The 14,083-nt window shown below is 43.4% G+C and overlaps 1 protein-coding gene across 1 annotated transcript in view; it reads right to left on the bottom strand.

Moving 5' to 3' along the window:
• Positions 1-10,662: 10,662 nt before the first annotated feature.
• The window catches only part of IKZF1 (IKAROS family zinc finger 1), a 136,610-nt gene continuing 133,189 nt past the window's right edge, over positions 10,663-14,083 (bottom strand). Inside the window, exon 10 of the mRNA XM_060170997.1 lies at positions 10,663-10,858. Within this exon, the coding sequence (XP_060026980.1) occupies positions 10,663-10,858 (196 nt within the window). The remainder of the gene's footprint in view (positions 10,859-14,083) is intronic.

The raw sequence follows: 14,083 nt of genomic DNA, 5'->3' as shown, positions 1-14,083 counted from the left end.
AAAAAGAACAGGGAACCTTCCAATGGAGGGGACGGGATTCAGAACTCTGGTGGTGGAAATTTTTTGGAATTATACTCCTCTTACCCCACAATCTTGTAGATCATTATTAAATCCCTAACAAAGAAAAAAAAAGAGAAAATTTTAAATAAAACATCAAGAATAAAATGAAGCATTTCATTGTCCACAGTAAATAAAACAAGGAGCTCTTTGACAAAACTTCATAGATTGAATAAAAAGACAAAGGAATAGAGAGAAAAAAAAGTGCAACAGTAGCAGCTGAGCAGCAGAGTGAATTCCAGTGCCACAGAGAGCAGTGTTAAAAGCAGTTAACTGGGAGAGAAATGATGCCTTATGTGGGAATTGTCTCCACAGTGTGGGAGTCCAGCCCCACTGGGGTCTGATGAAGGGAAGGCGAAATGAAAACATTCAGAGGCAGGGAACCTTGGAAGCAGTCAACTCATGGCCTGGAATGAAACGCTGAACATGTTTATTGGGACATATATGTACATCAGTTTTTGGCAAACTTCCCCATGAATTTGGATCCTTCATCCAATTATGTAATTATTTGTCTTATGGATTTGAAACATTCTCTCATTCTCTAATCTAGTTTGGGAGGAGAAGGTCAGAAGCAAATGGTGATGGCCTCTTCTGCACGTGGCCTCAGAGATCTGTGTGTTTCAGCAAATAGCACACTGAGATTCTCCTCAGATAGCTGCCTGAGCAGCACGCATTGCCATGGCATGTAGCTCATGGAGGTTTTTGCCTCTGGTAGCTGCATAGTTGTGCCATGGAGGATTTGCTTCTGAAAGCTGATTTACAAAGATCTTCTATGAGGTTTGTCTCAGAAAAGGTTTTCCACCATTTATCTTCTTAGGTTAGTATGGCCTGTCTCCTACTGTCTCATTTATCTTTTTAGTGAGAAAGAAATGTAGGAGGGAGGAAGAGGGTAGGGAAGGAGGGAGTGAGGGAAAGAGACAGAGACTGACTAGAATTCTGCTCAGCTCTGGCTGGTGGTGGTGCTGAGGAATGAACCTGGGACCTCAGAGCTTTAGGCATGAGAGTCTTCTGCAGAACCACTTTGCTGTTTTCCCATCCTGAGAAAAGATGTTTTATACAAAAAATAGCTACTACCATTTGTACCCCATGAGCATAAATACATTGATCAAAGGACCAAAATGTACAATCACAAATGAAAAATTTGAAAGCATTACCCCAGAGTTGTAAATATCAATGGTACCTAGGATTTGTAAGTATTTGCAAAGTGGGGCAAAGCCTTGATAATTAGGGAGAGAGTAAGTCCAGCTTTTCTGGAAGGCATTTGAAAGCTACAAAAAGGGCTTCCACTCCCAGGAAACTGTACTGCATAAATAAGTTCACTGAAATATTTCTAAAAACACTTTAAAAATCTTATTTATTTGATAGGACAGAGAGAGACAGAGAGGAAGAGGAGATAGAGGGGAAGAGAGAAAAAGAGACTTGCAGATCTGCTTCACCACTCATGAATCCTTCCCCTTGCGGGTGGGAACTGCAGACTTGAACTTGGGTCCTGCTGTATGGTAACATGTGTATTCAATCAGGCGCTCCACCTCCTGGCGCCCCACTGAAACATTCTGATATATGAAGATAATGGATAGCCTCTCTATGAAGTTTTCTTCTGCAAATTTTTAAAAAAGATTTATTTACTTATTTCTGAGCGAGAAGATGAAAGAATAGAAACCAGAATATCACTGGCAAATTTGATACTGAGGGTCAAACTCAGGACTTCATGATTACAATTCAGGCTCTTTACCTGCTGTAATTATTTTTTAATGTGTGTGTGTGTGTGTGTGTGTGTGTGTGTGTATTGTGCCAAGATATTATGCCTGTGATTTACCACCATCCTGTGACCTTTTAAAGGCCAATTTTCTCTTCCTTTCCCTCAGCGCAGTAGAGAGACAGGAAAAACTGAAGAGACACCAAAGTATAGCCTTCCATCCTCCATGGGAACCCCCCACCCCCAACTCCAGTGCCATCCATGGTGTTCCCAGTTCAAGACTAGATTTCTAACTCAGAACATTGTGCAGGGTCAAATGTGTGTCTTGTCAGTTGAATAGCTCTTGGTCCTTTATACAGGGAGTGTGAAAATCAAGCAGATTTGTGTTATTACATTGATGAGGAAGGAGCACCGAGTTTTGCTGAGCACATCAGTGAAAAAAAAATGCTTTACAGTAAGTTATAGACAACTAGCAGTATATATGGAAGCAAAGAAATGCAAGCTTACTTCTGAAGGCTGTGTAGACAATCAGAAACTTGAGCCTCTGGGAGAAGCAGTTGGAAGAGAGTAGAGAATGTTTTCATCTGACTTAACACATAGTTGTTTTGATTGTCAATAACATTCAGCTTCATTTTATAATAAAAAACAGAATTGTTTTTAAGTAAATGGACATATTTTGTTTCTTGAACAATAATTAAGCAGTGGATTTCAAAATTATAGGAGCCTTTTGTCTTACTCATAATTAAAGAAGATACCAAGGGTAAACTGACATCCTCTATTACCCATTGCTCTTAGAAAATATTATTCATTACATCTGGAAGATGGGGCTGAAAAGATGATGACAAAACAAAAAATAAATCTTTAAAAACCAAGTGGAAGGTCCCTACGTTTTGCACACATTTAACAGTGGACTTAACAGCAGCCCCCTATGAAGCAGAATCTATAGCAAATAGTCATTTACCCAACTCTAAATTGAGTGAAAGCTATGAAAATTGCTTTTAAAAAGTAACTGAGGCAAATTCAGCTCTCACCTGCATATTAAGAAACAATGCTCAGAAGCTCATCTTACCAAGGAATCTCTGAGCAAGCAACATATATGCATAACATTAAATCTGTGGCTAGAGAAGTGGATAAATTCTATTTTGTTGGAGTTTGGGATGGAGATGATGTTGACCTCTCACATCTGGAAGAAACAGCATTACCACACAGACACAACTGAACCAGTGGAACGCCACCACCCCAGTGTATGATAAGATTGTGGAGACATAATTTCACAAAACGCAGACAATTGCTGTGAAACTAGGGCAGGTTTGCAATTGAAGGGAAATGGTGCAGATAAATCTCTTTTAATGGATAAGCTTAGTAGATGAAAAATAACCATGCCAGTCCTTCATTATTTATTCATTTCAAGCTGCCTAAATTAGAGTGGAAAATGCACGCCATATCCCATCTGCAGTTTCACACCAAGAGACGTTGTTCCTCAACCATTTTTGTACTTTGGAAAAACTGAATCCTAACTCTGTAATTCAGCTCAAAGTTTCTTTCTCTCCCAGTTCCACTACACATATGGTTGTAAACCTTCTGCATGGCAAAGATTAGCTCGGCCACCCAGTCACTAATGTCAGAATGGAGTCACCCATTCTTTTTATATCAGGTGAGTCTCTTCAGACTCCAAGTTTTAGTATATCATTCAGAAATTAAAAATCTAGCAAGATTGGACATAGGATCCACTAAGCGTCACTGTTAGACAAAATGACAATTAGTGGGGGCCAGGTGGTGACCCACCTGTTTGAGCACAAGAACCTGGCTTCCCTAGTCCCCACCTGCAGGGGGAAACCTTTGCAAGTAATGGAAACAGTGTTGCAGGTATCTCCCTCCCTATCTTTATTTTTTTTTTAATTTTTTTTAACTTAAGAAAGGAGACATTAACAAAACCTTAGATAAGAGGGTACAGCTCCACACAATTCCCACAACCCGATCTCCATATCCCATCCCCTCCCCTGATAACTTTCCCATTCTCTAGCTCTCTGGGAGTATGGACCCAGGGTCGTTATGGGTTGCCGAAGGTGGAAGGTCTGGCTTCTGTAATTGCTTCCCCGATGAACATGGGCGTTGACTGGCTGATCCATACTCCCAGTCTGCCTCTCTCTTTCCCTAGTAGGGTGGGTCTCTGGGGAAGCAGAGCTCCAGGACACATTGGTGGGGTCATCTGTCCAGGGAAATCTGGTCGGCATCATGCTGGTATCCCGAACCTGGTGGCTGAAAAGAGAGTTAACATACAAAGCCAAACAAATTGTTGACCAATCATGGACCTAAAGGCTGAAACAGTGCAGATGAAGTGTTGGGGGGTACTCTCTGCAGACTCTTGTGAACTTCTGCTTTCAGGTATATATTTTTCCCTGGTTTATGGGCACGTGTGGACATATATGCTCTATCTCAGGAGACCTGGACTATATCTAGGTTTGGGGACTTTATTGGGGAGTGGACCACCTGGAATGGAATTAGAGAATACTATGAAAGGAAAGGTCTCACCCGAGTGATGAAGCTGAAGGGTTGTCATTCCACACCTGAAGTCTCTGGTCACAGTCTGAAGTGAAGCATGTTGGGGTGGCACTCCTTGTGTTCCTATCTTTATCCCTCTCTACCATCCCCTTTCCTCTTGATTTCTGGCTGTCTATACATTATATAAATAAGGATAATACAAAATTAAATGTATTAAAAAAGATTTATAATCCTGGTGGTGGGAATGGATTTATACTCCTGTTGACATTTAATTTTGTAAATAAATATTAAATCACTAATAAAATAAAGAAAAGAAAAAGGAAAAAGAAGGTGCCACTTGGCACCTAACATTTGGAAAAAAAAAAAGAATTTTGGTCTATACTTGTCAATGTTAGGGAAGATGACCAGATGAAGATGACCAGATGAAGATGAAGATGAACTCCAATTCTCCAATTCCATCACGACCTGCAGAGAGAAGGTGGGGGGCGGAGGGAGGACACTCAAAAGTAGTAGGAAGTAGTAGGTGTGACTTAGAGAGGAAGAAAAGACAAAATCATAAGAAGGGCAAATATATATCTAAATATAGATAGATAGTTATAAAAATAATAGCTAACCCATATCTCAGGAATGGGAATACACAACTCTTATGTGGAAAAGGTATGAAATTATGCCTCTATTATCTTATATTTTTTAAAACAAATATTAATCACTAATAAAATTTAAAAAATTATGATGAGGACGCCCCTCACAAAGCTAATTAGTGATGACACCAACCCATGTATTCTCAGAAGGTTGCAATACCTTCCATCTTGATAGCTCGTGGTTTATTGAGCAAAGGCATTAAGTAGGGAGCATAGCTGTCTTCACTGGTGCCTATGCAGTAGATAGGAAGTGAGAATTAAGTAAACTTGTATTCAATAAGGTTCTCTAAAAATCCTAGATGGATGGGAGTCGGGCGGTAGCGCAGCGGGTTAAGCGCAGGCGGCCCAAAGCGCAAGGACTGGCTTAAGGATTCCGGTTCGAGACCCGGGCTCCCCACCTGCAGGGGAGTCGCTCCACAGGCAGTGAAGCAGGTCTGCAGGTGTCTATCTTTCTCTCCTCCTCTCTGTCTCTCCCTCCTCTCTCCATTTCTCTCTGTACTATCCAACAACAACAACAGCTATGACAACAATAACAATTACAACAAGCACAACAACAAGGGCAACAAAATGAGGAAAATAGCCTCCAGGAGCAGTGGATTCATAGTGAAGGCACTGATCCCCAGCAATAACCTTGGAGGCAAAAAAAAAAAAAAAAAAAAAAAAAAAAAAAGAAAAAGAAAAAAAGAGGGAAGTATGTGTATAAGTTCGAGCAGAAGAGAGACCATCTTCCAACTTTATAGCACTTCTGGGAGGCTGAGGTGGACCCTGGGGGGATTAACTTCAGCCAGTGTCTCCAGGTGCACACATCTGCATTCATCTGCATTTTGTGATCTTGATCAGGTGGAGGGGAGATACAGATGCAGGATGCAGACACATTGGGGCTTCTGGCCTCTCTTCCAGGTTACCTGCAGGTGTAGGGGGAAGGGTTCCTCCAGGAGTCTTCCCCTAGGGAACACTCCCCCTTAACGAAGGCCACAGGGCCCATTCTTCCCAAGAGAAGTGGTTTTTGTATTGTATGTAAATTGATTATATTTATTTTTTATTAGAAATGCAATAGAATAAAATCTGTGGCTCTTGGCTAGTTGTCTTGCTCTCTGAACATAGAAGTTTCTGCACATCTGCCCTGTCATGTACCAGCTGATGATGAGCTGGTTTTTCTCAGACCTCTCTCTCTCCTCACTGCTTGTCCCCAGGCTTTGTCTACCTCAGGGAATAACAAAAGCAACAGCTTTAAAAGTAGCATTAAAAAAAAAATCAGATCATAACCACAGGACCAAACCAATGGACCTGGTTGCAAGTATGTTACCATGCTTAACTGGTTAAGGGTCTGGGAGGCTCCTTGCCTCCTGGGGCTCCGCATCTCCTTCACTGACTGGGCTACCTGTGAAATGCTCTTCTCCAGCTGACTGAGAGTTGTGGACAGGTCCGTTGTTGATACGCCGGCTTACCACTAGGTGGCGAACTTTTCTCAGCTTCCCTAGGGCTCCAGGAATGGGTACAGGCCTTTTCATTTTGATGACAGTTTAAGAAATTCCAGATTTCAGGCTGGAGGAGGGGGGGAATAGTATAGCCACAGGCCCTTTGTAATATAACAAAAATATGGCTACTAGCTATCTACAAAACAGAGATCCCCCCAACTCTTTATCTGCATTATTCCAGCCTTTAGGTTCATGATTAGTCAACAACTTGCTTGGCTTTATATGTTAACTCTCTTTTTAGCCACCAGGTTCCAGATGCTAGCATGATGCCAACCAAACTTCCCTGGACAGACGACCCACCAGTGTGTCCTGGAGCTCTGATTCCCCAGAGCCCTGCCCCACTAGGGAAAGAGAGAGGAAGGCTGGGAGTATGCATCGACCTGTGAACACTCATGTCCAGCTGGGAAACAATTACAGAAGCCAGACCTTCCACCTTCTGCATCCCACAATGACCCTGGGTCCATACTCCCAGAGGGTTAAAGAATAAGAAAACTATAAGAGGAGGGGGTAGGATACAGAGTTCTGGTGGTGGGAATTGTGTAGAGTTTTACCCCTCTTATCCTATGGTTTTTGTCAGTGTTTCCTTTTTATAAATAAAAAAATATGTAAAGAGAAAAACAAAAACTTAAAAGAGGAAGAAAAAAAGATAAAGAGACACCAGGTCAGTTTGTAGAAGATTTTCAGCTAATTAATTTGCTTTAAGAAAAACAAGCAAAAACAAAACAAAAAAGTGATGACAACAGCAACAAAACCCCTGAAATTTGGGGTTCTGTCTTTTTTTCTATCTTAACGAATCAAACTTAAACATTCTGGATCTGTGCTTAAAAAATGGTGATTTGTGATTTCAGTGCTCGCATCTTTATAGAGGTCTGGGAGACTTAAGACTTCAGTTCACTGCAAGAATCAGATCACTGATGTTTACAACTCCAGGTGTAAAAAGGAAGCACCTCCAAGACAAAATGCACCCATCCTCTAGTCTTGTCAATATTTCCATTTTATATAAAAAGCACCTCAAATTCATTTCATTTTACTGTTATTATTTTGTGGAGCTGGGGACTAGCACACTCCTGGGCTGTATTTTCATGACATGTATGCTTAACCCGCTGCTCTACTGCCCTGCTCTCCTGGGCTGCATTTTCATTCAGATCAAGAGGCAGAGAAAGGGAGAAAGAATCTGCAGTTTTCCCCAGTGTCACTGTGATACTTACTCCCACATGGTGCTGGGGTTTAAACCTGAGCTGTGTGCATGGAAAGGCACAAGTTCTACTGCTTTTTTTTTTTTTTTTTTTTTTTTACTCTTTAGGTGCATTTTGTTTTAGTTTATTTTGATAGAACCAGAAATTGAGAGAGAAGGAGGAGGTAGAGAGGGAGAAAGAGACACCAGCATCCCTGCTTCACAGTTTGTGAACTTCCCTTCCTGTAGGTGGGGACTCTGAGGCTTGAACCTGGGTCCTTGAGCATTGTGAAATAGATGTATTTTTGTTTTGTTTTGTTTTAACCAGAGCACTGCTCAGCTCTGGCCTTTGGTGGTGTAGGAGATTGAACCTGGGACTTTGGAACCTCAGGCATGAGAGTATCTTTGCATAACCATTATACTATCTCCCCTGCCTGTAACATGGGTGTTCTTCTGGGTGGGCTACCACCTGACCCTTGGATGCTTTTTTTAATGCCTTTTGCCTAGACAAATCAGAAATAATTTTCAGAATCAGATGAAATCAGGCATGTTCAGGGTGGTATGGCCATAGATAGAAATAACAATGTAGAAGGTAGTCTCCCTGCTTTCTGTTATCTGCCTGAGTGTTCTCAAGTTCTGAGCTCAGATGACCACATACAAGATGATGTTGAGTCCTGAGCTCACGACTGCTTTCTCCACACATGTACCTCACGAAATCCTCCCTACCTATCCCACTAACAAGTCTCTTCTGTCTTTTTTTTTTTTTTTAATAGAGGAGGTGATGCAATCAAGCTAAGTTTGAAAAACCTAATGGGTATTTTAAAAAGATGCATTAATTGGGCAGCACCCTACTTAGCAAGTAGTTGCTGCAACATTTGTACCAATTGGAAGATGTGAACAGAAGGAAGGTGGGACTGTTGAGGTCAAAAATGACAGGAAGTATCTAAGGGGACACAAACACTGCTGCACCACATGTTCCCCAGGCACACCTGTGTGCCTGGAGGAAGGAAATTACAACACAGGAAATGGGAGTGGTAACAGGTGTGGCTGAGAAAGGTGAAGACGGGGCTTCAGTGCTATAAGCTAGGCCTGTGGGTGTGGCTCGCTCTCTGCCTAGGTGAGCCTGTCTTCATGTGAGTAAAGGGGCCTTCTCTCTTCCTCTTTCTTTGGGCCTGTCATGTGAATGCTCTCAGTTTTCTTTCTTTTTTTTAAAAAATTTTTTAAAATTATCTTTATTTATTGGACAGAGACAGCCAAATATTGAGAGGAAGGGGGAATAGAGAGGGAGACAGAGACACCTGCAGCCCTGCTTCACCACTCATGGAGCTTCCCTCTTGCAGGTGGGGACAGGGGGCTTGAACCTGGGTCCTTACACACTGTAACATGTGTGCTCAACCAGGTGCACCACCACTCGGTTTCTCAGTTTTCTTGAATAAAGTTTAAAATTCCTGAAAATCTTGCTTTCTCCTCAATTCTTTGTTGAGATTACACATGACAAACTTTTATGATGTGGGGAACAAACTCAGAAATTCTCCCCAATACAGGACAAGGCTGTTAGCATCAGAAAGTAAGATTATTTCAGGGAAAGGCACTTTCCCATGGTGGGTCTTCTATCAACTGCCTCATTAGTGCTGGCCAGGGACTTCATATCAGTTCATTTAAATGTCTATGAGGAAAGACAGACACTGCAGTTAGCTTCAATATTGAATCAGGATGAGACTTGGCACCAGTGACTCCATTTTGTGACCTTTAAATCGCTTTTACCTGGATGTCCTCACTCCCACCTGAAAGAGTTTGGCATGAGGACCCCCTTGACTTTCTCTCCTTGGCCTTGGTAGTGAAGGCGGTGGCTGTGTTATATATCCCTCAGCAGGTAAAGGTTTCTAGAACTGGGTTCCCCTGGGATGAGGTTCAGTGGAAATGGACAGACAAGCTCCCCCCTGAAGGAAGAACCAGATGATTTGAGCCAGCATCTGTCTTCAAGCTGAAATGCCAAGGACTTGAACTTAGGGACCTGGGGGGAACCCCTCAAATGGAAGTTCCTGAAGATACCTCCCAGAGGCCCAAGATCAGCACACTGGCACACTGTGTGAATGTGTGGAAATAGCAGCTTTCACAAGGAACATTTCTCTAACTGCAAAGGAAATGAGGCAAGCAGTTTATTTAGGAGAAGCAGAAGCAAGAGGAAAGTTATTTGCCTTCTTTTCCTCTTTCTCTCCAGAGAGGAGCATGATCCTGCAGAATTACCCAGCAGGGCGTAGCAAGTTCTTCCCTATTTGCTGGAAATCCCACCCTCCCGATCTGCCCACGGCAGTTTCTGTTTTGTAGGTTGCTGCTACCAGGAGCAGAATGGAGGTCAGAGTGGAGCTCAGGCAAGGCTCAGACTCTGGGGTGGAGGTGGGTGGGTGGGGAGCTGAAGGTCTCAGAGACCCCAGGAGTTCCAGGGCTGGAGTACAAACAGCTTCTATCTTAGGTAACTCCTTGATGGGGTCCACAGGCCTCTTTCCCAAAAGCCCATGTTCTTGGGCAAATGAAGTTTCCCTCTCTGCAGAGTGAAAGGCCAGGTCCCAAGGGAGAAGTGAGAGTTGCAGCATGATTTGAATCAGGAAGGCAGCCTGAAGGATTGGGCATCTCAGAGCAGCCTGTGGCAGAGGGCCAGTTGGGGGCTTGCTTGGTTTCCTTGGTGAGGAAGTTAGGGTTCAACAGGTGCCCCTGACCCCTGTCTTTGTGACATAGGATGGGGCCCCAGGACAGAAGAACAGGTGATCCTGGGACTTTGTACTGGTTCTTGCCAGATTTCAGGCACAGTTCAGGGAGAGGGACTGAAATTAGTGGTATCAAATTTAGATTTACTGCAGAATGGGTAGGGAAATATACACCCAGAGGGGGGTGAACCATGCCCAGGTAGTTTCAGGGCTTCAGTTTATATAGAGTCTGTCTGGGACTGGTGGCAGCATTCTCCAAAAAGGTGGGCTGATCATTATTCACCAGGTGGCTGGATAGTTGGAGATTCCCTAGAAAAAGGGATTTTCCTGGAATCCAGTCTCCCTCTCTGCTGACTTTATCTGTCTCTTTTGGAACTGACCTGGCATTGGTGCCTGCAGGGAGATTCCATCACAGTGAGGGCACAATGAGGCCCAGGCCCACACAGGTGCCATCTTGGTCCCAGTTGGTTTCTTCCAGTTCTTGTTTAGAGTTTTTAACTTCCAGGAAGTGGTCAGTCTTGTATTCAAGGAGTTCCTCTAGTTTTGCATGGAAATGGCTGTGAAGATGGGCATTTCCTCGTGGCTGTTCCAGCTTCCTTGATGTTCTGGACATGGGCTGGGGGGAAATGTGCTAGGGTCCCATTACTCCTCCAACAGAGTTGTTCATGTTCTATCCCTCTGAGGATGGACAGACAAGCTTCACATCTGCTCTGCCCTGCAGGGTAAACACAAATGTGGCTTTAGATAGATTGAGTAGGGGGGATATAGCTCTTGCTAGAAAGGGACTTGGATTTTCTGTTTAATTTTAATTGAAATTTTAATCCTGTGACTATTGTGTGCAGAATAGCACTCTCTGAATAGTGATATTGAGGGAAAAAAAATCTCTAATACCGGCATCCTCTGTTCCATCCATGATATTTATGGGGAAAGTGCTTGCTTTCTTTTTTAAAAAATATTTTACTTATTTATCACTATTTTCTGTTGCTACTAGGGTTATGGTACCTGTAGCATGAACCTACCTCTCCTGGTGGCCATTTTTCCTTTTTAAATTTATTATTATTATTAGATAGGACAGAGAAACTAAGAGAGAAGGGGGGACTAGAGAGGAAGGGAGAATGACAGATAGATACCTGCAGACCTGTTTCAATGCTCATAAATTTTTCCCCTGCAGGTGAGGAGCAGGGGCTTGAGCCCAGATCCTTGAGCATGGCCACATGTGTGCTCAAGTGGGTGTACCACTGCCCAGACCCCCTATTTATTTTAAGTATTTTATTGGTTATTTAGTTTGAATAGGAATAGAGGAGCTGAGAGGAAAAGGGGGTAGGAAGAAGAGGGAGAGTGAAACACCACCTGCAGCTCCATTTTACTACTTGTGAACTCTCCCTTATGCAGGTGAAGACTGGGAGATTGAACCTGGATCTTTGTATACTGTAAAGCGTGTGCTCTACCAAATGTGCCATTGGCTGGTCAGCCCATATTTATTTATTTTATAGAGGATGAAGAGAGAGAGAGAGAGAGAGCCAGGTGGTGGCATACCTGGTTAAGTGCACACACTATAGTGTGCAAAGACCTGGGCTCAAGTTCCTGGTTCCCACCTGCAGGGGGAAAGCTTCATGAGTGGTTCAGAGCTGCAGGTATTTCTCTGTCTCTCCTTTCCCTCTCAATTTCTCTCTGTCTCTACCCAATAATAAATAAATTAAAATAAAAATTTACAAAAACATTGTCTTCGTTAATAAAGACAGAGAGAGAGGGGGAGAAGGAGAGGGAGAGGGAAAGGGAGAGTATGTATTCCCAGAGCACTGGTCAGCTCTGCTTTGTGGTATGGTTGTACTGGGGATTGAACCTGTGACCTCAGAGCCTCATGCAGGAGAGTCTTTTTGTAGAACCGTTATGCTATCTCCTCACCTGGATACTTGCTTTCAAGCAGTCTAGGACTAGAACTCCCCTTTGCTTCTGTAAGACATGTCTTAGCTTATTTAGTGAGCAGGTAATTCTGAAGGTAGAATTTGTTTTTCTTTTTTGGTTGTTTGATCATGTTGTACATGCCAGGTCATCAGGAGTCTTAGGTGTTGAATCAGAGCCCCAAGGGGACTGGGCTTGGACTATTTGATCTTGCTCTGGGGAGGTGGAGGGGGTTAAGCTGAGCTGCTTATAGGACAAGGGGATTGTAACCCCAGATTCTGCTCCTGTGGATTCTGCTAGTTTTTTTTTTAAATGAACTTTGTTTTAAAAGGAAGAGCTACAGGAGGTGAGGAAACATGGGGGCTTTCAAGTCCTCTCTGGTTGCCCCCAGTTCAGCCCCCAGCTTCCCTGGCTCCTGGCTCCCCAACTCCTACCTGTGTAAGAACCTCACACTGAAAAGACAGAAAGTTGACCTGAAGTGTGCTCCAGTCTCTGTTGTACCTTCCAATGGCCAGAAAGCAGGTTTCCTGTCATGTCAAAGCTGATGTGACAGAACGTGGCTTTATGTGGGCAGTGAGGCCCCTAGTGCAGTTTCACTATGCCTGTACTCTGGGGCATGGTGATGGGTATTGTTGAGGTCAGGCAATAAACAGGGAGAGCCTGGAAACACAGACATTTTGCTGCACCACCTCTGTACACATGGGAAATGGGAACTAGAGCGCACGAATATTGCACGCAGGAGAAGTGGAACTGGGATGCAAAGAATGCCATTGTACACGGTGGGAGGAGTTTCAGGTGAGGGGACCACACCTGAAGATCTTAGCAGGCCAGTGGCCCTTGCACATGGTAACGTGTGCTTTACCAGGTGCTCCACTACTTGGCCCCTTGTCTTGAATTTCTGTGGTGCTGGGTTATTAGCACTGCATTATTCGTCAAATGCATAACAGAACCTTGTATAGTGTCGTAACAAAACTAGCCAAGGAAATTCTTATCTTTTTCTTTCAAGAATCTAAGTATTTAACACCTAGTTGAATAATATTTTTCACTAAGGCCTGAACCTGAAAAACATAGAAATGGTATGCTGCTATTTTTCATATAGCAATACAGATTCTAAAACAATTCTTTAGATTCCTGAGTCTATTCTGAATTATCTAAGCCCAGACCTCAAGGTTGGTTGAGGAAATATGATTGTCCTGAATCATTTTACATGGATATAAAAAGAATTAGTTTTTATTTTTCTTTGAGGCAGAGAGACAGAGAGTGAGTGACCAGAGCAGCAAAGTTTCTTTCAATGTGGTGAGAGATAGACTGGAACCTGGGCCTCACACAGGGCAAAGCAGTGCACTATCCAAGTGAGCTATTTTTGCCAGCCCTAATGGAATTAATCTCAAATTTTCTCCAGGTCTCCAAAATCTCACCTCTGATTCCACCCTCCCCCCACCACACACACAGCCTTGTAGGCTGCAAATGGAATTTCTTGTGGGGAGGATGGTTATGTGAAAGGTATTCCTGTCTGTAGCTCCCAGACCCAGGTTCAACTCCAGACACCACCATATGCCAGAGTGAAGTAGTGCTCTGATAGAAAAGGACTTGCTTCTTGAAGGTTCTCTTGTCCAGAAAAGGCTAACTTCTGGATGAGCCTGTTCTGTAGCAGAAATGCCAGTGGGTTCCTCAGGGGTAAGGTCTGGGACCCCTGGCCTGTGTCCTTAGTCTAATTCACTTTGGGAATTAGACTGAGGAGTTGCTGTGCTGAGTCTGGGCCTTCACCCATGTACCCGGTACTCACAGGCCACTGGCAGAGTGAGAGAGAGAGAGAGCTGTGTGATAAGCACAGGGTCTCTGGCATGGGGCCTGGGTTCATGAAGATGGTCAGCTGGCCAGTCAGCCCAGGCCCAGCCCTGGGAACAGGTGGGTAGCTTCTCTTGCAG

This window comes from Erinaceus europaeus, chromosome 14 (assembly GCF_950295315.1).
Source record: "Erinaceus europaeus chromosome 14, mEriEur2.1, whole genome shotgun sequence".
Taxonomy (NCBI): Eukaryota; Metazoa; Chordata; class Mammalia; order Eulipotyphla; family Erinaceidae; genus Erinaceus; species Erinaceus europaeus.
Note: the sequence above shows the minus strand (reverse complement) of the source record. Positions and strands in the feature narration are given on the sequence as shown.